This window comes from Oryctolagus cuniculus, chromosome 14 (assembly GCF_051225735.1).
Source record: "Oryctolagus cuniculus isolate XC-2025 breed Fujian yellow rabbit chromosome 14, ASM5122573v1, whole genome shotgun sequence".
In the NCBI taxonomy this organism is placed as follows: Eukaryota; Metazoa; Chordata; class Mammalia; order Lagomorpha; family Leporidae; genus Oryctolagus; species Oryctolagus cuniculus.
In genome coordinates this window covers 40,289,387-40,315,168 of record NC_142880.1, presented here as the reverse complement: position 1 = coordinate 40,315,168, position 25,782 = coordinate 40,289,387, and the positions used below count along the sequence as shown (strand labels likewise).

The following is a 25,782-nucleotide window of genomic DNA, read 5'->3' as shown; positions in this document are numbered from 1 at the left end:
AACTTCCTCTAGGGTAGACCATATACCAGGCCATAAAGCAAGTCTCAAATTCCAGAAAAAGGAAGTCATATCATGCATCTTTTCTAACCAGCTGGAAGTTAACAATTTAAGAAACTCTAGAAAATATGCAAACATTTGGACTGAAGAACATGCTCCTGAATGAATAGTGGGTCATAAGGGAAAAAAAGTCAAAAGGGAAATAAAAATTCCAAGAAACAAAGATGACAATAAAACATCTCAAAACCTATGGGAGGCCGGCGCTGCGGCTCACTAGGCTAATCCTCTGCCTTGCGGTGCCGGCACACCAGGTTCTAGTCCCAGTCGGGGCGCCGGATTCTGTCCCGGTTGCCCCTCTTCCAGGCCAGCTCTCTGCTGTGGCCCAGGAGTGCAGTGGAGGATGGCCCAAGTGCTTGAGCCCTGCACCCCATGGGAGGCCAGGAGAAGCACCTGGCTCCTGCCATCGGATCAGCACGGTGTGCCGGCCGCAGCGCGCTGGCCGCGGCGGCCATTGGAGGGTGAACCAACGACAAAAGGAAGACCTTTCTCTCTGTCTCTCTCTCTCACTGTCCACTCTGCCTGTCCAAAAAAAAAAAAAAAAAAAACAACACCGCACACACCCTATGGATACAGCCAAAACAGTGTTAAGAGGAAAGTTTATAGCGATTAGTGCCTACATCAAAGAAATTGGAAGGGCAAACAAATGACCTGTTAATACATCTCAAGCACCTAGAAGTACAAGAACAAATCAAACCCAGAATGAAGAGGAGGAAAGAAATAAAAATTGAAGAAAAACAAAATTGAAACCAAGAAAATGATACAAAAGATGAAGCAAAGAGGTAGTTTTTTGAAAAAAATAAATAAATAAGATTTATACACCATTGACCCAAGTAACCAAAAAGAAAAAGGGGGGAGGGGGATAAGGCACAAATCAATAAAATTGGAGATGAACAAGGAGATGTAACAACGGATACCACAGAAATAAAAAGAAGCATCAGGAATGACTACAAGCAGCTCTCTGCCAACAAGTTAGAAAATCTAAAGGAAATGGATAGATTTCTGGACACACACAATCTACCAAAATCAAGTCATGAGGACATAGAAAATCTAAGTAGACCAGTAACCAAGATGATTCAATCAGTGATAAAGATCCTCAACAACAACAAAAAAAGCCCAAGACTGGATAGCTCCAGTGCTGAATTCTACCCAACTTTTACAGAAAACTAATTCCAGTTCTTAAACTATTCAAAGCAATTGAGAGGGAAGAAGTCCTACTGAACTCCTTCTATGTGATATGCGCATCACCATTATTCCAAAACCAGAGAAAGATACAAAGAAAGTGAACTATAGACCAATATCTCTGATGAATGTAGACACAAAAATCCTCAACAAAATATTAAGATAATCAAATGCAACACATCAGAGAAATCATTCACCTGGACCAAGTGGAGTTTATCCCCGGAATGCAGGGATGATTCAGCATTCGCTGAAAATCAATACATGTGATACATAACATTAACAAATTAAGAATAATAAATGATTATCTTCATAGATGCAGAGAAAGCATTTGATAAAATACAACACTTTCATGATAAAAAAAAATTCTTAAGCAAATTGAGTATAGAAAAACATTCCTCAACACAATCAAGGCAATATATGACAAAACCACAACTGTCATCATACTGAAAGAGGAAAAGCCGGAAGCATTTCCACTAAGATCTGGAACCACACATGGAAGCCTGGTCTCACCATTACTATTCAATATAGTCCTGGAAGCTTTAGCCAAAGCCATTAGATGAGACAAAGAAATTAAAAGGACACAAATAGAAAAGGAAGAAGTTAAATTTTCCCTGTTTGGAGTTGCTATAATCCTATAAGAACCAAATGACTCCACTAAGATTATTGGAACTCGTAAGAGTTTGGCAAAGTTGCAGGATACTAAGTCAACACACAAAGAATCAACGGCCTTTGTTTTTTTTTTTTTAACAATGAACATTTTATTAATTTAAAAGGAGAGTAATTAACATAAAAGTATAAATAGTAAGACAAATTAAAAGTCTATTTTCATTACTCATTACACTATGTGGGAATAGACTAAATATAGCAGTAAAAAAAAAAAAAGTTTACCAAAATCATTTTTTAAATGCCTAGACTTCTTACAAGAAATGCACTTTAATTACAATGACAAAACATAGTTAAAAATAAAGGTACACAGAGATACTATGATAACACTAACCAAAAGCAAGCTGATGGAATGGCATTGTGGTGCAGCAAATTAAGCATCATTTGCAAAGTTGACATCCCATATTAGAGCACCAATTTGAGTTCCAGATGTTCTTTTTTTAAACTTTTATTTAATACAAATTTCCAAAGTACAGCTTTTGGATTACAGTGGCTTCCCTCCCACCCTCTACCCTCCCATCTCCCTCTTCTTCTCCCATTCCATTCACATCAGGATTCATTTTCAATTCTCTTTATATACAGAAGATCAGTTTAGCATATATTAAGTAAGGATCAAAGTTCGCACCTACACAGAAACACAAAGTGTAAAGTACTGTTTGAGCACTAATTATAGCATTAATTTACATTGTACAACACATTAAGAAGAGATCCCACATGAGGAGTAAGTACACAGTGACTCCTGTTGTTGACTTAACAATTTGACACTCTTGTTTATGCCGTCAGAAATCTCCCTAGGCTCTTGTCATGAGTTGCCAAGGCTATGGAAGCCTCTTGAGTTTGCTGACTTCGATCTTATTTAGACAAGGTCATAGTCAAAGTGGAAGTTCTCTCCTCCCTTCAGAGAAAGGTACCTCCTCCTTTGATGACCTGTTCTTTCCACTGGGATCTCACTTGCAGAGATCTTTCATTTAGGGTTTTTTTTTTTTTTCCCCCAGAGTGTCTTGGCTTTCCATGACTAAAATACTCTCATGGGCTCTTCAGCCATATCTGAATGCCTTAAGGGCTGATTCTGAGGCCAGAGTGCTGTTTAGCCATTCTGCCATTCTAGGAGTCTGCTGTGTATCTACTTCCCATGTTGGATTGTTCTCTCCTTTTTAATTTTTTCAGTTAGTATTAGCAGACACTAGTCTTGTTTTTATTTATTTATTTATTTATTTTTTATTTTTTAACGGGCAGAGTGGACAGTGAGAGAGAGAGACAGAGAGAAAGGTCTTCCTTTGCCATTGGTTCACCCTCCAATGGCCGCCACGGCTGGCGTGCTGCGGCCAGCGCACCGCGCTGATCCGATGGCAGGAGCCAGGTGCTTCTCCTGGTCTCCCATGGGGTGCAAGGCCCAAGCACTTGGGCCATCCTCTACTGCACTCCCTGGCCACAGCAGAGAGCTGGCCTGGAAGAGGGGCAACCAGGACAGAATCCGGCACCCCGACCGGGACTAGAACCTGGTGTGCCGGCGCCGCAAGGCAGAGGATTAGCCTAGTGAGCCGCGGCGCCGATCGACACTAGTCTTGTTTATGTGATCCCTTTGACTCATAATCCTTTCATTATGATCAGTTAACTGAAACTGATCACTTGGACTAGTGAGATGGCATTGGTACATGCCACCTTGATGGGATTGAATAGGAATCCACTGGCATGTTTCTAACTCTACCGTTTGGGGCAAGTCCAATTGAGCATATCCCAAGTTGTACATCTCTTCCCTCTTATATTTTTTTTTGACAGGCAGAGTGGACAGTGAGAGAGAGAGACAGAGAGAAAGGTCTTCCTTTGCCGTTGGTTCACCCTCCAATGGCCGCCGCGGCCGGCGCGCTGCGGCCGGCGCACCGCGCTGATCCGATGGCAGGAGCCAGGAGCCAGGTGCTTTTCCTGGTCTCCCATGGGGTGCAGGGCCCAAGCACCTGGGCCATCCTCCACTGCACTCCCGGGCCACAGCAGAGGGCTGGCCTGGAAGAGGGGCAACCGGGACAGAATCCGGTGCCCCAACCGGGACTAGAACCCGGTGTGCCGGCGCCGCTAGGCGGAGGATTAGCCTAGTGAGCCGCGGCGCCGGCCTCTTCCCTCTTATATTTAACAGAGATCACTTTTCAGTTAGCCTTTGTATACATTGACAATGTCATGGTTGAAAAAGAACTTTCAAAATCAGTCCCATTCAATGGCTTCAAAAAAATTAAGTACCTTGGGATAAATTTAATCAAGGATGTGAAAGATCTCTGCAATAAAAATTACAGAACATCAAGGAGGGGTCCTCACTGTGGCACAGTGGGTTAAACCAATGCCTGCACCAACTTGGGAGACCCAGAAGAAGCTCCTGGCTTCAGCCTATCCCAGTCCTAGCTGATGCAGCCATTTGGAGAGTGAACCAGCAGATGGAAGCACGCTTTCTCTCTCTCTCTCTCTCTGAAACTCTGCCTTTCAAATAAATGAGTTTTTAAAAATATATATATTATAAAAAGGAAAAATATCCCATGTTCATGGATTGGAAAGAACGAATATCATCAAAACGTCCATACAACGCAAAGCTATTTATAGATTCAAAGCAATCCAAATCAAAATACCAAAGATGTTCTTGGTTCTGGAAAAAATGACTCCTAAAGTTCATATTGAATCACAAGAGAACCCACATTGCTAAAGCAATTCTAAACAATAAAAAATAATGCTGGAGGCATCACAACACTTGACTTTATAACTCTTTTGTAATATTTTGATCACAACAGCTTAATACTGGCATAAGAATAGACATGCTGACCAATGGAACAGACTAGAGAGCCCAGAAATTAGTCCACACTTGTGCAACCAACTAGTCTTTGACAAATGAGCATATATATATATATATATATATATCCCTGGAGAAAGGACAGTATTCAACAAATGGTATTGGGAAAATTGGATCTTTGCTTGTAGAAATATGAAGTAAGACCCCAACTTCATAGTGGATCAGGGATCTAAATCTAAGGGCTGAACCCATTAAGTTACTAGAGAAAAACATATGGGAAAAACTACAAGACATTGACTTAGGGCAAGACTTCTTGGATAAGACCCCAGAAGCTTGGGCAATAAAGGCAAAAAACAGACAAATAGGACTACATCAAGCTAAGAAGCTTTACACTACAAAGAAAATATTCAAAGTAAAGAAGAAATAGAATGGGAAAAAATATTTTCAAATTATTTATCTGATAAAGGATTAATATCCAGGATATGTAAGGAACTCAAACTCAACAACAAAACAAGCAGTCCACTTAAGAAATGGGATAAGGATATGAACAGGCATTTTTCAAAGTATGAAGTTCAAATGGCCAATACACACATGAAAAGTTGCTCAGAATCACTAGCCATCAGAGAAATGCAAATCAAAACCACAATGAGCCATTCTAACTGGGATGAAATAAAGCTTATCAACTAAAAATCAAAAAATTATAAATGCTGGTAAGGATATGAGGAAAAGGGTACCCTAATACACTGTTGGTGGGAATATAAAATAGAACAATCATTATGGAAGACAGTATGGTGATTACTCAGAAATTCATAATAGTTCTACTATATGACCCAGCCATCCCACTCCTAGAATTATACCCAAAGAAATTAAGTCAGCATATAAAAGACTTATTTACATTTTTATAGCAGCTCAACTCACAACAACTAAAGATATGGAATCAACACACACGCCCATCAACTGATGAGTGGATAAAGAAATTGTGGTGTGTGTATACACACACACACACACCATGGAATATAATTCCATCATATAAAAGATTAAATCCTATCTTTTTCAATGAAACAGATGCAAGAGAGACCATTATGCTTAGTCAAATAAGTGGGTTCCAAAAGAATAGGTTTTCACCAATTTGTGGTAATCAATATACAGAGAACAAAAAAGTAATGTGTATGAACAAAAATGGCACTTTGGGTTTGATTGTTTATAGTCCTTGTATACACTTTTAAGAACAGTGGTTTCTCTACTTACTACTTGTTAAATTCTTTATTTAGTGGATGGTTAAGCTTGTGATTATACAGTAAATTGAAACTGTCACTGTAAAAAAATATGAAAGGAAGGAAGAAGGAGAGTGGAGTAGTATGGAAGTATCATTATGCTCTGAAAACTATACATGAAATAAAAAAAATACATGAAATGTGTTCTCTTTATGCAAATTTTAAAAATGTCAAGAAAGGCACACAATTTGCTCACTTTGGCACAACAATGAAAAAAGGATGATCGAGGACCAAATTGTGTGCCCCCCCCACACTAATCCATACATTGAAATCCTAACCCAGTCACTCAGATTGCAACTGAATTCTCTTACGAGATAAGTGAAAATAAGATCATTATGGTTTGTCTAATTTAGTAGAACTGCTGTCTTTACAAGAGGAAATTTGCACACACACAGAGATGGAAGAAAGCCCACATAAGCACATGTGAGAGGTGCCCATCTACAAACCAAGGAGAGAGCAAGCCTGATAGCACTTTCTTCTAGGACTTGCAGCCTTCAGAGCTGAGACAAAGTCAACCTTTCTTGGCTAAACACCTAATGTGCTGCTTCACCATGGAAGCCCTGACAGATCAACACAGAGATCAAGAGTAACATCACTGAACCCAACCAAGTTATAGGAAGCCTTTCTCCCCCCCACCCCCCAGACAGGCTGCTTTTTCGAAGATAAAAGTTAGACAAACCATAATTACCTTATTTTCACTTATCTCTTATTTGAAAGAGTTATAGAGACAGAGAGGGAGAGGTCTTCCATCTGCTGGTTCACTCCTCAGATAGCAACAGCCAGAGTTGCACCAATCCAAGCCAGGAGCTTCTTCCGGGTCTCCCACGTGGGTGCAGGGGCCCAAGGACTTGGGCCATCTTCCACTGCTTTCCCAGGCCATAGCAGAGAGCTGGATTGGAAGAGGTGCAGCCAGGACTAGAACCGGCACCCATATAGGATGCCAGCACTTCTGGTCAGGGCTTTAACCCGCTGTGCCCCAGAAATCTTAAATACGCCACCAAGCATCAAATCTTGGTCTTGACAGGGGACTGGCCTTAAGAGCTACGTTTCGAGGAATTGGGGACCACACTCATCCTCAGGCCATAACACCATACTCTTGGCTCAACTTGAGTATCTGCAGGATACTCAAGCTCCCTATACGCAAGTGCTGAGGAAACAGGTCAGTGTGGGCCCCCAATGTCCTCCACCCCCAGCCAATGCTGCCCCATGGTGAGTCTCCTCCCAGCCCCACTTTTAGCTCCGTCTTTGGGCAAACCCCCTTCATTAAGTCTCCACACACCTCAAGGGTCAGGACTTTCCTGGGGACCCAATGAGCCTGTAAAGCTTCTTCCCAGCCCCATGTAGGGAAGCAAAAACTCAGCAGTATAAGGAATATGATCTCTTAAAAGTGATAAGCATTTTTCACTTTGTATACTGGGTTGAATCATTTCCACCCGGAGTGCACATTCACCCATCTGAATGTGGCCTTCTCTGGAAATTGGTCCCTGCAGATGCCAAGGTAAGAGCTAAGCTCATACTACATCCAAGCTCAGCTCAGCCTGTATGTCCTTTAAAGGAACAGACAAGACACACACAGTGGAGATGGCCACAGGAAGATGGAGGCAGAGATGGACATCAAGAGCCAAGGTAAACCAAGGATGCCAGCTCCCCCAGAAGTTCCCAGGAACACATTCTCCCTCAGAGTCTCTGGAAGGAACCAACCCTTCCATCACCTTGGGCTGACATTCAGCCTCCACAACTGAGAATAAGTGCTGGTTGTTCTAGGCTATGCAGCACAAAGTATAATTGGTTATAGCAGCCACAGCCACTTGATTGGCTAAGATTACATCTAATTTTAATCAAGTCTGACCTCATTGTCTTTCACTATTGACCTCTCCTTGGGTCTTACCCTCCCTCCCCAGTGTAGTCCCACACCTGGAGAGTCTGGCAAAGTGCTGAGCTTTTCCAGGGAGTTCTGTGACTCCCAGACACAAGACTTCCTTGGGAAGACACCAGCATTGAATGATGACGTCTACAGAAATCACAAGGATCTTAAAGCTCTTCCTTTAGCATCTTGGCCACAAACCTTCAGGTTTATGGCCATGGATAGCCCCACCTGTTCTCCAGCGTTCAAGAGATCAACCTTCAGGTGTCATTCATACAAGCTGGCATCACCAAGGGCCAGAGCACAACTCCAACAACCTGGCTCAAAGAGGTCATCAGCTTCGGCACTTTTTCACTTCTTTGTTAACAGATTTTGCCTGGACTAACTTAAGCGAGCAGGTGATAGCAGAAATGTTTCATCAAGAGAGGAAGAAGTCCCCTGTGGATCTACATTGTGACTGCACGTATCTTAGCACGTCTGTTTTTCCACTTTGCCTTGCAAGGAGACCCAGATTCGACATTCCCCTCCCCAGTCCAGATGTTAAAGTCAGTTTGAGGATATTTCATGTGTTTATTGTTGATTAGGCTTTTGGCAACTAAAGGATAGACTCTCTAAGCCAAGAGCTGCCAAACTTATCAAATAGATATTTCAGGTCACCATGTCCTTATGGACCAATGTTAGCAGCTCCGTGTTCTCAGAGGTAGATAATGAAGAAAAGTCATGCTCTCAGTGGTTCCATGAAAGGAAGAAAGGAAAGCAGTTGCCAGGCTGGGCTTCACATTAACAATGTTAATAGGACTGAAGGGATACAGGCAAGTCCATCTCAGGGACTTCACCTGTCACAATTCCTCTGCTGCATTGTACCGAACCCCGACACAGGATGCAGGAGACAGAATGGAATTAACTGGCACACGTGAGAAGTCCAGAAGTCATGAGGCCTCAGGCACAGCTGGGTTCAGGGACCAAAGTCCTTGCACGCTTGCTTCCACAGCTCTGTCTCCAGCTGTCCTGGACTTAATCCCTGCACTCAGTAGTAATAAGATCTTCAGGAATTTTGTCTTTTCAGTTTTAAGTTCTTTAAGCAAAAATAAACCCAATAATCTTCAGCAAAATGATCAGGACCAGGACCAGTATTGTGGTACAGGGGTTACACTGTCAAGTGCCACACCAGCATGCCATATTGGTGGGCCAGTTCAAGTCCCAGCTGCTCAGCTCCTGATTCAGCTTCCTGCTAATGTACCTGGGAAGGCAGTAGATGATGGGTCCAAGTATTTGGGCCCCTGCCACCCATGTGGAAGATGTGGATGGAGTTCCTGGCTCCTGGCTTTGGCCCAGCCCATCCCTGGCCCACGTAGCCAACTGGGTAATGAATCTTAAGATGCAAAAATCTCCTCCTCTTCTTCCTCCCCCCGCCAACACTCCTGTCACTCTGCCTTTCAAATAAGTCAGTCTTAAGGAAAATTAAAAGCAAGGGACAGCTCATTGATTGTCATGAGGTCTCATGCTCACATCCAATTGTTTTAGAGGAATGAAAATCTGGTAATGCATACTTTTTCTAAATATATCATAGACAAAAGATTAAGAAATGCACAGTAAAGCCCCAGCTATAAACTGATTTTCCAGACAATACCTTAGAGATATATGTGATCTTGATCTTACAGCCAAGGAAAAAGGCAGCTCAGAGACCTGAAATAACTCGTCTAAGCTCACACAGTAGCTTGGAGACTTGGAGGGTAATGCTGGACTTCAAACTTCACACTTTAGCTAGAATGAAGTTTAGGGACCTTCTAGTTCCAAGCAGGATCAAGTTCACAGCATCCCTGAAAAGTGTTCATCCAGTAATTCACAAACCTCCAGAGATACAAAGAGTTGAGTTAGCCCAGACAATAATCACAGCGACCAAGTTCCTTCTCCTATTGAACTTGCATCTAGACCTCCGTAAGTTAGTCAATGGTCACATAAAACTTAGTTCATCCTAAGCTTTGCATCACCTAAATTAGGTCTTTTGGTTGTTGGGGCAGTTTTGCTTTTGCTCTTGTGGAGATGAATCACTATCAGGCCCTTCTCTTTCATCTGTGCATTTGATCTTTGCAACTCACTTGGGTTTCAGCCCTGCCTGTTTGCATCTTGATTCAGCACTGAGGTGGCTGTGAAGCCAGTGAGCCTATCATGACAGGGTTTCCTTTGGGTCTCACGTTGCCAAGGAGAATGCTCCATTCCAGGATGTGGAACCCCAGGCAACTTTCCAGAGGAAAAAACAGTGTTGTCAGCAAAGGGCATTTCTGGATTTGCCGTTTACAGCACAGAGGAGCTGACGCTCAGCTCCTGGCTTTGTTAGCCTGCCGTAGGCTTTTACTCCCCACCGTGGCCATATCATAGAAGTGCTTGCACCCCACAGTCACAGTGCACTGTCCTTGGAAGTGGCTTTCTCAACTTGAACTGTTTGGTCTGTCTGGGATGCTGTAATAAAAATACTGTATTCCAGGCAGCTCTCAACTTTTATTTCCTTACAGTTCTGGAAGCTGGAGGTTCAAGACCATGCACCAGGAGACTTGATATCTGTTAAGGGCCCACTTTCTGGTTCATCAATGGCCATTTTCTGTGTCCTCCTCACACCATGGAATGGGAGGAACATGCTCCCTGAGGTCCCTTTTCTGAGGACATTAATCCCATTCATGGGGCTCCACCCTGATGGCCTGGTCACCTCCCAAAGGCCCTACCTCCCATCACCATCATCTTGAGCACTAGGATTAACATGGACGCAGGGAGGGGGTGGCACAAACATTCAGTCCCTGGCATGCTCTACCTTATAAGTGACCTTGGGCAGGTCCATTCTTGTTTCAATTTCTCCCACTGGCAAAGCAATAATGTAGCACAAGATGGACTTCCAAGGCCTTTCCAGTGACTTTATCCTTGGGCGTTTTCAGTTTTGCTTCTCAGAATGTTCGATGAAGCTTTCGCTTGTGATGATGGCTCAAGTTTGCATTTAGACACCATTTTTAAAACACTGAATTTCCTGCCAAGATAATTAATCCCACGTCTCATCTATTATGAGATGATCCATTTATTTGGTTGCTGTTCTCGTCTCATACTCCCTTTCAAATGTGTGTGTGAGACAAAGTAGCTTCTTAACTGTCCATAAAAATCTCACCAACTAACCCCAGCTTCTGGGTGAAATGTCCAATGCAGACATTGGAGAATATGCACTTCTACCCTAAGCAACCCCTCCCAAAAACACCAAGTTACACACTTCCTGTTACAGGTCAGGAAGAGGTCATTTTTTGCTAATGACACAGGGAGTCAATGGTACTTTATAGAGCCAGCATTTCCTATCTTCCACGGCTACCTTTTCCAGATTCCTGGGAGCTCTTTTCCTGCCTTGCTGCTGCCTGGCCCAGCTGACACAGGCAAGACATGTGCCCGAGTCTAGCTGGACTTCCAGCACACCCCACACTGCTTTAAGATGAGCAGCCATAAAAATGAGCGGTCTCTGCACTCCACCAAGCGTGTTCATCTTTCAGAAGAGAGTTGCGAGCACTGTAGGCACTTACTTATTGTATGAATATAAATGAAAAGTTATAAAGTTAGTGAAACCAGATGTTACTTCCAAATCTCCTATTAGAGGAAGCCATTTGTCAACTTAATACATCCTATACCTTGATTAAAAGTGTCTGCCTATGGAAATGTTGACAAAGCTTAGAACCTGTTCAGAAAATAGATGATCTGTGGAGTGCTGACACAAGTCATTAGAACAGCCAATAAAAATCACTAGGCAAACAAATTTTATTTCAAACAGAAAAATTATTACAATCAACAAAGGCAGAGATAAGCCCTGGAGTAACTGATGCCTTTGCTTTTTTTCCTGGTCTTCATCAGTCTGTGACATACACAGATGGCATCTGAGGAGGGACTCTGATACAATTGGAAGCACCTATTTAAAGCCAGCTTTTGTTTCATAAGGCAGCACTGTTTTCCGTTACATCTTTGGGGATACTTTGCTACTCAAACATAATCATGACAATCAGTTTTCCAAATAAGGGTGGCTCACTCTGGATTTGAGAGAAAGAGGCACCTGCAAGACTGTTGGGAGGGATTATGAAACAGATCAGGGGTAAAGGTGCAAGGCACAGTGGTTAAAACTCAGTCACGGAGCTGTCCAGGGACCCAAGCTCTGGCCACAGCGCACCAGGGAGGGATCCTGCCAGACAGCTGTGCCACAACCCAGGCTGAGAGAATGCACCTTTCCCAAAGCCTCCTTCCTAAAGTCACCCCACTGAAATACCCCATGGGAGAGCTGATAGATTGAATCCAGATCACAGATCACATATCTTCATCATGCCTCAAAATCCAACTGTTCTGCTCTGTGCCTTGGAAAAGTTGGATTTAGACCAAATCCAATGTAGCTGATCTCCAGGAAATAGGACAAAGATGCCCACTGTGACACCCTTGGGATTTGAGTTACATCATGCCCTTGTCATTCAAAGAACTATAAGAAGCTAGGAGGACAGCAGCCAGAACTCTGTGGCCAGTCAGATTGGCTCTGCTTGTCCACGTGTTTCTTACATCCTCCACTGTATCTTAACTCAGTGCATGCAATGTGAATGTCAAGAGCCAAGATAGAGTTGCAGGAGGCAGATTTAATCACCTGGAAACCTGGACAAAATGTGTTTAGACCAAGGGCAGCATGGGATTGTGGCCCTGGAGTAGAAGAAAGCAAGGTGATACCTGGTACCTCAGCCTGGGAACAGGGAAGGAACCCTGAACAGAACCTGGCAGAGCTGAGGACACAGCACCAAGGAGGCTTTTGGTGGCACAGATGCAGGAGAGCGGGAAGCTACCCAGAGTTTAGCTGCTGCTGTGGTCTGAAGGTCTGTTTTGTCTGTTGACATTCCAAGCAGATGGAACTAGGAGGTGGGGCTGTTGGGAGGCAATAAGATCATAGGGGCCAAGCCTTCATGAAGCCCAGGGAGAGACCGTTTGTTTGCCCCTTGCACACACAGGGTTACAACAAGAAGTCAACAGTCTGCGACTAGGGAGGGACCCTCATTAGAGCCTGACTGTCCTGGCACTCCAATCTGAGACTTCCAGCCTCCCCAGTCATAAGCGCTAAGCTTCTGTGGCGGGTAAGCCACCCAGTCTATGGCACTTCACCATGGTAGCCCAAAGAGCCTCAGGCAGCTGGGCGGAGTCCCTCTCCCCTCAATCCTGACAAGTTTCTTGTCCTCACCTCCTAGATGCCTCCCAGAGCAATGCTCATGTTTCACAGCTGCCAGATGTTAAAGAATACCTTAGGAGGCACCGACTTCCTGTGCTAGCACAGTGTGGTCCAAAAACAGCATCACTTTAGACTGGACAAGGGTGTTGCCCACGCATTCCAACACGTGTGTTCAGAAAAGGTGACCTCTTGAGCCACTTTTCTAGCTTTATTAACCAAATTGAAAACAGTCTTCTATTCAGCTATTCTGCACCAGGCCTCATGCAGGACCAGAGAGAATGAGATCAAGTCCCTATTTTTAAGGAAGTCAACCTTCAACCTATAAGGAACAGAGCTCCAACTCTGGTTTCTGGACGAGTACACTTTCAGATGTTAGATCTTCAATCCATACCCTGTAGACAACTTCTTTCACTAGCATTTTCCATAATAACTACAGACAGCTAGGCTATTACAGCACTAAGTTGCCAATCTACTCAGAATCTTCAACAACTGATGTCACCTGTACAGTAGAATTACTGTAGATGCTAAGAGACCCAGACACCTGCCAGTTCATGTTTTCCTCTCAGCTGCCGTGGCTTACTGCTGTATCCTGATCACTAAGCCCCCATCACTCCGGCTGTTATTAATGCCAGAATTTTCTTCTAGCGAGCACCTTCCTCCTCCATCCTTGGATCATGTGCATTCAGTGGAATGCTACCCCTCTTCAGACCCATCAGACTATTTCCCTGGACACTGTGATTGGTTCAAAGAGAACTGTGTCACCCAATCAGAAACAATGAAATGCAAAGGAGTTTTCCGCTTTGCTTCTCCTTTTGCAGTACAGAAGGCAAGAGTCAAGAGTGGCAAAGACCTCCTGGCATCCTGAGAATCCAACCCAGGAAGAAGAAGTCAGAGCCAGGAAATGGAGCCACACCAAGCACCAGTGACCATGTTAGAATGCCTGGGCCAATCCTCACCTAGAGATTTTTAGTAAGTGAACTACTCATTCCCCTTGTTTCTGCTTGTTTGAGCTGGCTTTCCTCATCCTTGTTATGAGCGGGCAAAGCCCCAGCTGAAGCTGATATCCCCAGCTTTTCAATAAATGAACCATGAGTTTCCTCTCTGAGCCTGGGCTTGAGTTTCTAACCCCTGCTACTGAAAGCCTCCCAACTCACAGCAGCTGAGCAACTCCTCTGCACGCCAGTTCTCCCCGTGCCTTCCATCATAACAGCCCGCCCCTGAGGACGACAGCTTGTCTTTACAGAATCTTCCCTTCACCTGTGGTCTCAGATCCTCTCGATCTCTAGAGGCTAAGACAGGGGGTGCTATGGCAGATGACAGTAGACAAGTCCTTTGTCTACTTTGTTCTCACGCGTGACAGTGCACCTTATTCACATGCAGGGCTTATTTGACACTGCACAGATCTTCCACAAGGTGACTATTAACATGCTAGGAGACTTGTGCTCTCAAAGAATTCACTTTGGGGACACTCTAGCTAAAGCTTTGCATTTCCACCCATCCTCAAGAAGAGAACGGAATTAAGTACCCTTGCAAAGACTAGTTAGCAGATGTGCAGAAACAAGCAGGAGCCTGATCAAAATGTGCTCTCAAGATCCTCTTTGAAGCTTCGTGAAAATGACAGAAAGGAGGAGAAGGGTAAGGGGGAGGGAGGAAGAAGTTCAGCACAAGTGAGGCTCTATCAAGTCTGGAAACTGCATCATAGCCCCGGACTCCCAAGGAAGTGAAAATTGGGGGCAAGCAAAGAGACAGAACAGGCAAGTGCAGGTGAGACAACACTTCACACCTGTGTTGAGAACGTCTGAGGAGAGCCCGTGGATGCTCTACCTGCACCATACAAATTCATCATGGGACAGGCATCTCTCAATTCGGATATAAATAACTTAAAACATTTATTAACATGTGTCCCCTTCCAATACAAACTCCCACGTCTTCATATAGTCACTGCGGGAAGAAATGTCCCCAGCACCACACTTTTGAGTGATTTTGAAAGCACTCATCCTTAAATTGGATGACAGCACTTCCAGTGTTTACTACCAGCCAGGAAAAAGCAGAAAGAGCGACTGAGAAGTCAGCTCGAGTATAAATAAACTCACAGTAAGTCACACGATGCGTTCCAGCTTTTTCTGTGTGCTAGGACTTGTTTGCCTGTTGGAGTTTTAACTTATTTCAACTGTGCTTGAAACATTAACTATGCTACGTGAGCAGATGAGACTTTTAAACATAAAAGTCAATAAAATGTATTTGCTCTGGCACTGCAATGGAGACAGGCGTTGAGCAACTGATCACGCCTGCCGCTGGGCACTCAGTGGGGCATTCTTCGGGCTGCCAGGAGTCCTTGCATCCGCCTCATCTTGTCTCCTCACTCAGCCCCTTATCGTGTGCAGGCTGTATGGCCCCTTGCTACACTAAAGGTATATCACCATTACTCCCACTCTGGTCCTTACAGTTGACTGAGTAGGAGCTGGGCTTGTGTCAAATAAAGAAGAAAAGAGAGAGAGAGAGAAAAGTGGGGAGAGGGAGTCAGACCCTGGGGCCCACATCAGAGAGCCTTGGGGCAGAGGGGCAGGGGGGCCTTGCCGAGCAGAGCATCTGTTTTCCTAAAAACACCACAACAGCTGAGTAATGGACCCTCAAAGACGGCCACATCTGAATTCCATCATCTCCCATGGTCCCAAGCTACAGAACCCCGAAATCCAGGAGGGCTCACACAGAATGTACATTAACTCCATGCAAGACCACCCAGAAGTCCCTAGGGGAGAGTTACCTTGACTGGAAGGAGTGACTGATGGTGGCAGGTGGAGCCGTAGCAGTCTGCCCTGCCTGTTCGGAGCGCACAGCGTTAAATAGCCCAGCAGTCAGCAAGGTCCTGTTGGTTCACAGGCAAGACAGCAGGGCGTGTTCCCAGCATCCTACAAGCCGCAGCTGTGCTGGGCTTAGGTTGGCTTCCTCACCAGATTCTACTTAAGATGCTTACCCTGGGCTGAGGGGGAGCCGAGCCCAGGGGCCACCCCAGGTTATGGGATGTGCTTTCTCCAGGGGAAAGGGCAGCAGGAGGAGCCTAGGAATCTTGAAATGGGGAGATGAGCTGAGATGCTCCAGATGGGCCAAGGTGATGACATGGCTCCTTGGGAGAGGGAGGCAGGGGTCGGGTGTCGGGGGAGATGTGATATGGAGAGCTGGAGGCAAGCACACGCCAGGAATGGAGTTGGTCTCCAGAGTGGGAAGGGGAAGGAGGGGTCTCCCCTACCGCCTACAGAAGAAAGGCAGCCCTGCCTGCCTACTTTGTCTCTGTAGGACGCTTTGCACACTTCAGGTCTCCAGACCTGGAAGGGAGTGACTTTGTGTTGTAATGTATTAGCTGCAAGTCACCGTGTTGCCTGGGACAGGTGGAGCTCAGGTTCATGGCTGCCTCCCGCCTTAGTCAGGTGTTTTAAATATCCAATAGGAGAAAAAACTTGAGAGCGATGTGTAAAGATGATGCAGTCTCTTTTCTGATTGGAAAAAAGTTCCTTTCATGCTGTTCCCACAAACCAGCATGTCTTAGAAGACGATTTTCTTACTGCATTTCTGCAGGGTCTGAGGAGGAATTGGCAAGGAGAGAGAGAGTGGGAGGAGCCTTGGGACCATCAACTGGTCCTTTGCAGGTGAAGTTGGCAGCCACCAATCTGTCGGTATGTGTTCACTGATCTTTTTGCTTCTGTCGGAGTAGATTAGACAAAGAAGTAACAGTGCCTGTTCTCAGACACAGTATAATGTAACCAGAGCTCCCCTGGTGTGGTGAGACTTGGGGGGAATGAAAACAAAGGAGGCCGGCGCCGCGGCTCACTAGGCTAATCCTTCGCCTTGCGGCGCCGGCACACCGGGTTCTAGTCCCGGTCGGGGCGCCAGATTCTGTCCCGGTTGCCACTCTTCCAGGCCAGCTCTCTGCTGTGGCCCGGGAGTACAGTGGAGGATGGCCCAAGTCCTTGGGCCCTGCACCCCATGGGAGACCAGGATAAGTACCTGGCTCCTGCCTTCAGATCAGCGCGGTGCACCGGCCACAGTGCGCCAGCCGCGGTGGCCATTGGAGGGTGAACCAACGGCAAAGGAAGACCTTTCTCTCTGTCTCTCTCTCTCTCACTGTCCACTCTGCCTGTCAAAAAAAAAAAAAAGAAAGAAAAGAAAAGAAAACAAAGGAAAGATTGCAGGGCATTGACCCCAGAGAAACTGGCTAGTCTGTGATCATTCAATTACACCTCAGTACTGAGAAGGAAAACCATGTCAGTTCGAATGGATTCTCCATACACTTTAGTGAAAATGACTAGTTAACTATGCAGTGATTGTGACAAGTTTTGCCTTAGGAAAGATGTCTGTTCCCAAGCATTTTTATTTGTTCAAATTTTCTCTAAACTGTTAGCCATTCGTTAAAAATATTTATTGATAATCAGGAATGTGTATGCCTAGTTTGTTCCTGTTGTAGATAATGTCAAGGATATCCCAAGCCCAAGAAGAGATTGCCTTCCTCCAGGATAGAGAACTAAAGGCACAGTCATGGTATGGTCCCATATCCATCAGGTCCGTCAGACAGGACCATTGTCATGGAGGATGTCAACCACGTCTGAGAAACGGCAGGTGCGTGGTTTTTGTTTGTTTGTTTGTTTGTTTGTTTTTGACAGGCAGAGTGGACAGTGAGAGAGAGAAAGAGAGAAAGGTCTTCCTTTTGCCGTTGGTTCACCCTCCAATGGCCGCCACGGCCGGCGCACCACGCTGATCCGATGGCAGGAGCCAGATGCTTCTCCTGGTCTCCCATGGGGTGCAGGGCCCAAGCACTTGGGCCATCCTCCACTGTACTCCCGGGCCACAGCAGAGAGCTGGCCTGGAAGAGGGGCAACCAGGACAGAATCCGGCGCCCCGACCAGGACTAGAACCCTGGGTGCCGGTGCCACAGGCGGAGGATTAGCCTATTGAGCTGTGGCGCTGGCCTATGGTGCGTGTTCTTAAAAACTGAATGCACCTGCCATTTCTCCTCCCCCCTCCCTGTGTGAGCTGTCCCTGGGTGTAGGGTTTCCTGGGTGTGGAATTCCTAATGTTCCTCCCAGAACTTCATAATGAACCCAATAGCCCCCTCACTGTGGGGTGGGGAAGCTTCTCCTAAGTTCCCCTTGGGAAGGGGTTGGAACCCCCCAACCAGGTTATTGAACAATGGAAAGACTTTTGATACATAAATGCTGGTCTCTTCTACATTTCTTTCCTCATTCAACTGCATGAAAGACCCACTCAACAAGGTCATTGACCAAGAGCAATATTTTAAAAAGGCAATGCTGGTCTACTCCCAAGGCTTGCTTCCTCATCTGTCCTCACAAACATTCCCATTTTTTGGCCCCTCTCACACACATAGGTCAATGTCTACTTAGCTACCATAACACCATGAATCTCTTACGGTACATTTTGGGTTCACGTCCTTCCAATCCCCTGTAAATCCACTCTTCTTTATGTCCCCAGCTCAAGGGATGGCACCCTAGCCCACATAGCAGTGGGAATCATGCTAAACTCCTCTTCCTCACTCCCCTGCCTGTGTCAGGCACCAATTTCACTTGAGAGTTCTGGGTTCCACAGTTCCCTCTTGTTCCCACTGTCACAGCTTTGCTCCAGCCCTTACTCCTTCTCCCTTAGATGACCAACTTCACAAAGGATGATCCCCTCTGCCTGTCCTAAGTTTCTGCAGCTTCATCCTCCTGCAGCATGGCCACGTTACTCACCTGTTTCACATTCTTTCCCAGGACTTTCAGGATAGAGGCAGAATTTCAAGACTTCTCAGAATCAAGAATTACCTCCAACACAAGTCCCTTCAACTTCTCTCCCATAGCTGTCTCTCCATCTGCCCCAAACCTTGCCATGTTGCAGTGTCTTCAGACCTGTTCTCTCTCTCAACTGCCACCACTAGCTCCTATGCAATCCCCCAAGCAAGACCGAATGTCACTGCTTCTCAGAAGGGTTCTTTAATGCTGCAATCTGATTCAGAGCCCTCTCCCTGCCCCCACAGCACCGACTCTCTATCTCTATTGTGTTCTCATCACACTGTGTTGCAATCATTTTTTGATTGCTCTGTAGATTTAAGGACATTTCTGGGCATCTTGAAGTCTTAGCACAAAGGGGTACTCAGTAAACACGGTGACAGAAAAACATGCTGTGTCATAATTGGGAAACAGCCATTGAGATAATAGACTGGCTAAGCAAGAATAATGAGTTGGGGGGCCAGCACTGTGGCATGGTGGGTTAAGCCACCCTTAGCAGTGCTGGCATCCCATACGGGTGCCAGTTCAAGACCCGACTACTCCACTCCCGATTCAGCCTGGGAAAGCAATAGAAGATGGCCCAAGTGTTTGGGCCCCTGCACCTGTGTGGGAGACACAGAGGAAGCTCCTGGCTTCGGATCAGCACAGCTCTGGCTGTTGCTGCCAACTGGGGAGTGAACCAGCAGATAGAGGACCCCTCCCCTGCCCCCGCCCCCGCCCCCTCCCCCTCTCCGTGTGTAACTCTGACTTTCAAGTAAGCAAATAAATCTTTAAAAAAGTATGTTGAAAAATAGAATTGAAAGTTTATTTTTAAAAAAGAATAATGAGTTGGATCTCTGCTCAGAAATTCTCTCACTTAGGAAAGGTTTTAACACACCAAAGGAGCCAACCAGCAAAGAACTCCATTATTGTTGAAGTCTGTAATACTTAGGGATTAGAGCAGCTTTTCGTAGAGTCCTCCGGGAAGGCCAGACGACAGTTCTCAGGCCTCTCTGCTAAAGCCGTAGAAATTATAAGTGAGGTAACAGCCTGAGACAATGATTTCATGCTTTGGTTAATCTCTTTTCTCCATTTTACTCAGGCCGTCTATCAAAACTCATATGCAGAAGTAACACCAATAAAAATGGCCTCTATTCTGCAAACTGTGAGTTTCATGACTCTATAAAGTACTAAATAAATCTTACCTAAAGTCTTTGCAAATGAATTCAAAATACTACTATGTCTCTAGTATTTCCACACCTGTCCTTTAAAGATGTCTGCCCTATTATAGACCATTGAACAGCATGTGTGTGTGTGTCCTGATTTACAAAGTTTTGTTATCCATAAAATCTTTACTTCCTCTCACATAACTATTTATCCAACGATATCTCAATGTACCTGAAGCAGGAAGAAACTGAAAACTCCAGATATATTGTGGGTACCAATACAGGTTCAGTGGTTTAATTGTTTCTCATTTAGTACAGAAAAACTCAAATCTGCCACCCTTCAGGGGCATTTTGCAAACTCCAATAAGCTCCAGGATGTTGGAGCCATTTCTTTTCTCCACTTGCTAACCTTGCACCTAGGAACAGAAGAGTTCAGGCATTAAAATGCCATTAAGATCACTTTGGTTCTACGATTCCCATCGGCTCAGCATTCTGGTTCTAATTACTACTGCCTTCAGTATGAGAAGGGGATGTTCTGAGGCTGCTTACAGGAAGGTCTTGCACGATTTAAAAAAATGAAAATCAACAGTGAGACAGGAGACAACTTAAACTTAATTAAAAAATAGCTTCTGGTTAGAAAAGCAAAATGTACTCAGGATGGCTGATATTAGAAACACTGAAATACCTGAAGTGGCCTGACAATGAAACAGTCACGATTCTAGTGATCCTGTCTTCTTCTACCATTGTAGGAGTTAGGGAGAGGGAGAAGAAGAGAGAAGAGGAAGGGAAGCAGTAGGGAAGGGGGTTAGGAGGTGGGGAGGGGGGAGAAAGAGGAGGAGGGAAAAGACGGAAGAAGACAAAGAAGGAGGGAGGGAAGGAAAGACAGTTGATCACATGAAAATGAATCATGCACAGCCCTGTGGGAAGTGAGGTGACCACAACTCAGCTCCTCTGAAGCCAGCAGCTCCTCTTCTGCACTCTCCCTGAATCCCAGAAAGATCTCTCTTCTCTTTCATCCGATTTCTCTAATCTTCACTTTTGTACTCATCCGCATTCCTCACTTCCTTCTTCCATCACTGTCTGTGGTTCGAATTGGAAGGTTGGGAGGTGGATGCCTCTGCCGCTCTGTAATTCTGCATTTCAGGTAAATAGATAAAGCTTAAAAAACGAAAGAATCTCACTGAAAGACGGCACTTAGCATGCCCCTGCAGAGAAACTCAACTCTGATTTAATTGATCTCAAAATCCACCTCCCTTTCTAAGCCTTGACTGAAGTGCTTTATATCACTATACCGAAAGTTGCAAAATTATGAACAATATGTGCTAGGAGAACCATGAAAATGGCAAGTCTCCATTTCTACTCCTAAACTGGCTAATAACGAAAATGCCTTCAAGTGACTGACAGAGTATCGACTGTCATGGAGCTGTGGCTTCACCCGGAAGTAATAGGTTGGCGAGTGCTTCCCTTCTGATTCTTGAAATAAAAGTCTCATAATTCAAAGGGCTTTCTGCAATATACCCACGTTATTTCACAAGCTCATTCTCAAAACCCTGTCCTTTTGGATGTGGTGTTAGGTTGAACAACAGTGGGCTGGTAGGGCTGGGAACCACCCAGGAAGTTGTGAGGCTCACGCCCTAAAGTTTCCTGCGATAGGACCCATTCTAACTTCTGTTAGCAAAACAACGGATTCCATAGTGATCTCAGAGACTTGCAGAGGAGAACATGGTACTGCTCCCTGTGCAAGCCCCTGCAGTGAGGTGAGTGTTTCTCATTTCAAAGCCAAGCCCGACCATCTCTGCTTGTGTAGGCTTCTTTGGCTTGGGCACCACAGTTGCTCATATTCAAGAAAGCTACAGTTCTCCCAAGCAGGGACATTCACTCCGTGTGATGATTGAGACCTCATCACAACTCAAGCAATTCCACTACCTCTGGACCAAGAGTCACCTACATTGCAGCTCACACCCTAACTTCCAAAACACAAAGGTTCTGGAACAATCCTAATGTAACACTTTACACATCCTACACAGAAGCAGTGCCCAGGTCTCAGTGACAATGCAGAAACTTCACTCTGCTCCATTAGTCACTGGTTTACCAAAGAGTGAAGCAAAGATATTCTGGAGTCTGGGTGGCAGGTGCACAAACCCCCAGACAGGAGTATGACCATGGTGCTTACAGAATAATTCCCCTAGGATCATGAGAAACAACCAAGGGGTTCGCCTCTTTCTTTCTCTGAACTTCATGTCTGACTGTCCAAACACTTCTGATGACATCAATGTGAGACTACAGTGGCTCTAAAGAGGCATCTTTGGGACCGATCTTGTGGCATGGCAGGTTAAGCCACCACCTAAAATGCTGGCTTCCCATATGAGTGCTGGTTTTGAGTCCCGGCTGCTTCACTTCCCATCCAGCTCCCCAGTAATGTGCCTGAGAAAGCAGCAGAAGATGCCCCAAGTGCTTGGGCCCCTGCACCCCTGTGGGAGTCTTAAGAAGCAGCTCCTGGCTTCGGCTTGGCCAAGCCCTGGCTGTTGTGCCATTCGGGGAGTGAGCCAGCAAATGAAAGAGTTCTCTCTCTGTCTCTCCCTCTTTCTGTAACTCTGCCTTTCAAATAAATAAAATAATTCTTAAAAAATATAAACAGCAGCACTCTCTTTTGGCAAGTGAAATCTACTCTCTTTAAAAAGTGCAAAAAAAATTCTTTAAATTTAACCTAAATTCTCATAACTCTATATAATGATTTCTTCTTGTTGTGAAATTAAAGAATCAATAATAAGTTCAATTGCCCTGGTTACAGATCTTATCTTTAATTCATAGAAGCAATCTACTTGGGTACGTTTAAAATCAGCATTGGTGATTCCCTGTGCAATTTGCAACAGATTGTTTTAACTAACAATTGTTATTGCCTGTCTGAGTCTTTTATCAGGTCTCCCTGGGAACTCTGCGAAATTTCAAGCATCTCAATCGGTTTACCTGCTGGTCTCCTCCTCTCTTCCATTCCCCTGTGATCGGGTCAGACAGAACTGTCACCCCACTTAGGACCCTTCTCTGGCTTGCTCAGGTTTGGAGAGGGAGTTACAGGGACCACAAGGCTGTCTAACCCCTCGTCCCTCACTTTCCCCCCATCTTCTCCCTCCCGCATTCCTCTGCTGTCTCACACACTGATTGATGCCCTCAGGGATCACCCTACTGCTTGCTGTGATCTCTCTCATAGGCTGGAGCCTCTGCCTAGAAATTCCTTGCTTGGACCTGAAGCCTGAGATTAGCCATCATCTTCTCTAAGAATCCATCCTCTACCATGGCGTTTGCCAATGCTGTCTGTGTAATGACACCCAGAGAAATGATCATGTCTGAATGGTACTGGGTAATGAAGGGACGGAGGTGGATCAAGAGGCCACCTGAGACTTTGCCCCGAGAGAAGAAGAGATGCCAGTACCTGGTTGCCACCTACACCCAGTACAGTTAAGACAGCTGGGGCTCTAGTGGGTCCTGTGAGGCCAGGGCTGTCACCCTCACTGATACCATGGTGACCCCTGTACCTGCACAGCTGGCTCTCAGTGTGGTCACTGGCTTCATCAGCAAGCCAGGGGGCTTCATCAACAAATGCAGGGGCTATTGAACTACTACTGTCCTTTTCCTAATGTGCAATTGCACAGGTATGTGACAGAGGCACTCCTTAGCAAAGCAAACCTTATGGTTACAAAGCAATTATTTCCCATAGTGGTAAACTAGAGCTGGAAGAATTCAAAAGGTCAACCTCAAATGTGTAAATGGCATTTCCTTTGCATTGTATAAATGAGTCTTATGGGGCTGGCGCTGTGGCGCAGTAGGTGAATTCTGCCTGTGGCGCCAGCATCCCATATGGGTGCCAGTTCTAGTCCCGGCTGCTCCTCTTCCAGTCCAGCTCTCTGCTATGGCCTGGGAAAGCAGCAGAAGATGGCCCAAGTCCCTGGGCCCCTGCACACATGTGAAAGACCCAGAAGAAGCTCCTGGTTTCGGATCGGCCCTTCTCCAGCCGTTGCAGCCATCTGGGGAGTGAACCAGCAGATAGAAGACCTCTCTGTCTCTCCCTGTCACTGTAACTCTACCTCTCAAATAAATAAATAAAATATTTTTTTAAATGAGCCTTATCCATTCCACAAAATAATTAATTCTGTACTTCTCTTTCTATACCCAACAGACAACAGCTCTTTGGGCTTGGAGAGTACTCTGTTCTATTAATGTCCAGAGCTGACGGCAATGGAGACTTCTGGAAGACTACAAAGAAACTAAGCATCTCCAAGGCTCTTCCAAAGCATCTGCTTCCAACGGGGTTTGTCTAGGAGCCTGCAGCCAGAATTCTGAGCACATTTCAAAATCTAAACACAGCATCAGCACAACTGCAGGGGGAAATCATTAGAATATACGGCTGTGGTACACCCCATCTCATTCATGTCTCCAGAATATATTTTCTGCATCCAGAGGACCACAAAACAGAAGTCCTTGCTAAGCCACTCTCATTATTTTTCCTGAGAGGTTGAATTGAAGAGTTCATGTCAAGGACCGTAGTGCAGCCCCAGGCACCCTAGGCCCATCCAAACCACAGCACGGAGGAGAGCTTGTCAGAACCACATGGACTCAGAAGAGACAACGCTTAATTTTCTTTTACTTACCTTGAGCTGAGTTACTATTTCCAGAGCTAAAATTACAGACTTGTTTCACTGCTGGCCATGGCTGCAAATCCAAACAAAAGCTTTTCTGGCATCCACCAAAGCCATTTGACCCCAAGTAGCAGGCCCTTCTGTGAGTTGTCAGCACCATTCTCCTCTCCATAAAGACATGAATTTAGGAAGGAACAAAAGCAGGCAAGGACAGCTGTCGGTCAGTTTTCTGAGCAGAATATTTTTCTCAGTCTGCTGAAAACTATACGGCCACTCAGCTGGAAGCCCTTCCTGAATGCGAGGCCATTTGGAAGAACTGTCTTCTTTTCGTATAAGAAACTGCTCTCATTGTAAAGTTTGCCTCTGTACCTCTCAATTCTGTTTCATTTCCCTCAAACTCCAGACTTTGGTTTAACAAGGTGTGTCCATGATATCACTAAGATATCTTACAGCGGAGCCAGTATTGTGTCCGAGAGACTGTGTGCAACAGCAATTGAAAACTCTAAAGAAGGGTATACAAACACGAGCTGCCCTTATCACACCTTCAGGACCTCACTCACAGCAAGGACATGACTACTGTCTGTTGAATGAATTTAAGTGTGGACAAAGAGGAAAGAAACAAAAACAGATATTCCAGGAGAGGGATCATTAATCCAGTCTCCACCATTGTGCAGGCATCATCAACCCTACAGTGTTGGTCTTGCCCTGAAGCCAGCTCCTGAGGTTGGACACATATCCTTGAAACTGATGTGTTCTGTCATGCCATGGGGCCATCTGGTGCCAACTCAGAGCTGCATTCAGGGCCCGCCTTCCCACAAAAGGAAGATGGACTGCACACAGCATTCATGAACAGTGATAGTCCCGAAAGCTGGGAGCCTGGGAATACCACGCTGCCCCTGTGTGAGAACACTTCTTCCTCAACCCCAACCACATTAGATGATGGCTTCTATCAGCACCCTCAGGCTCTTGGTTCAACATTGATGCTGTCATCAGACAGGCAGAACAGTTACACTGAAGATGCATATCAAATGGAGAGCTTTCCAGACTGCAGATAGAGAAACCGGTTTAGAGACAAAACAGGAATATAAAGGACCTATCCCATCCTGGAGACATTGTGCACAGAGAGACAATGTGCTGCACCTGCCATTAGGATGATCCTGTGTTGCAAAGCACAGTGACAGCACATGGAAAGTGGAGCGGTGACATC

General features: G+C 45.3%; 1 protein-coding gene and 1 long non-coding RNA gene across 17 annotated transcripts in view; one reads left to right on the top strand and one right to left on the bottom strand.

The window, feature by feature from the left end:
- Positions 1-15,925, bottom strand: part of LOC149122307 (uncharacterized) — a 45,070-nt gene extending 29,145 nt beyond the window's left edge. For 4 of the 7 annotated variants that reach the window (XR_016220089.1, XR_016220091.1, XR_016220087.1 and 1 more), the window contains exon 1: positions 15,787-15,925. This is a non-coding gene — a long non-coding RNA (uncharacterized LOC149122307). Of the gene's footprint in view, positions 1-2,091; positions 2,525-6,631; positions 6,833-15,786 lie in introns of those variants that run through there. The other 3 variants (XR_016220093.1, XR_016220092.1, XR_016220088.1) reach the window with 2 other exon arrangements.
- Positions 15,891-25,418, top strand: LOC149122306 (uncharacterized). 10 transcript variants are annotated; one of them, XR_016220082.1, is made up of 6 exons: positions 15,967-16,131; positions 16,596-16,693; positions 17,482-17,633; positions 19,878-19,940; positions 22,862-22,996; positions 23,835-24,014. XR_016220082.1 is itself a non-coding variant. In XM_089312621.1 (5 exons), the coding sequence occupies exons 1-5, from the start codon at positions 16,113-16,115 to the stop codon at positions 24,167-24,169; spliced, it is 369 nt and encodes a 122-aa protein (XP_089168747.1). In that variant the 5' UTR covers positions 15,966-16,112; the 3' UTR covers positions 24,170-25,418. The 10 variants fall into 10 exon arrangements, 5 of the variants coding, with proteins under 5 accessions (XP_089168747.1, XP_089168750.1, XP_089168746.1 ...); XM_089312621.1 differs by lacking the exons at positions 17,482-17,633; positions 23,835-24,014 and adding an exon at positions 24,116-25,418 and having other exon boundaries at positions 15,966-16,131; XM_089312623.1 differs by lacking the exons at positions 22,862-22,996; positions 23,835-24,014 and adding an exon at positions 24,116-25,418.
- The last annotated feature ends 364 nt before the right edge of the window (positions 25,419-25,782 follow it).

Bases quoted from the DNA above. Each gene is read 5' to 3' on its own strand.
- LOC149122306 (XM_089312620.1), top strand. The intron at 16,694-17,481 runs GTATGTGTTCAC...TTCCTGTTGTAG, and splicing joins TGGCAGCCACCAATCTGTCG to ATAATGTCAAGGATATCCCA. The intron at 17,634-24,115 runs GTGCGTGGTTTT...TATACCCAACAG, and splicing joins CCACGTCTGAGAAACGGCAG to ACAACAGCTCTTTGGGCTTG.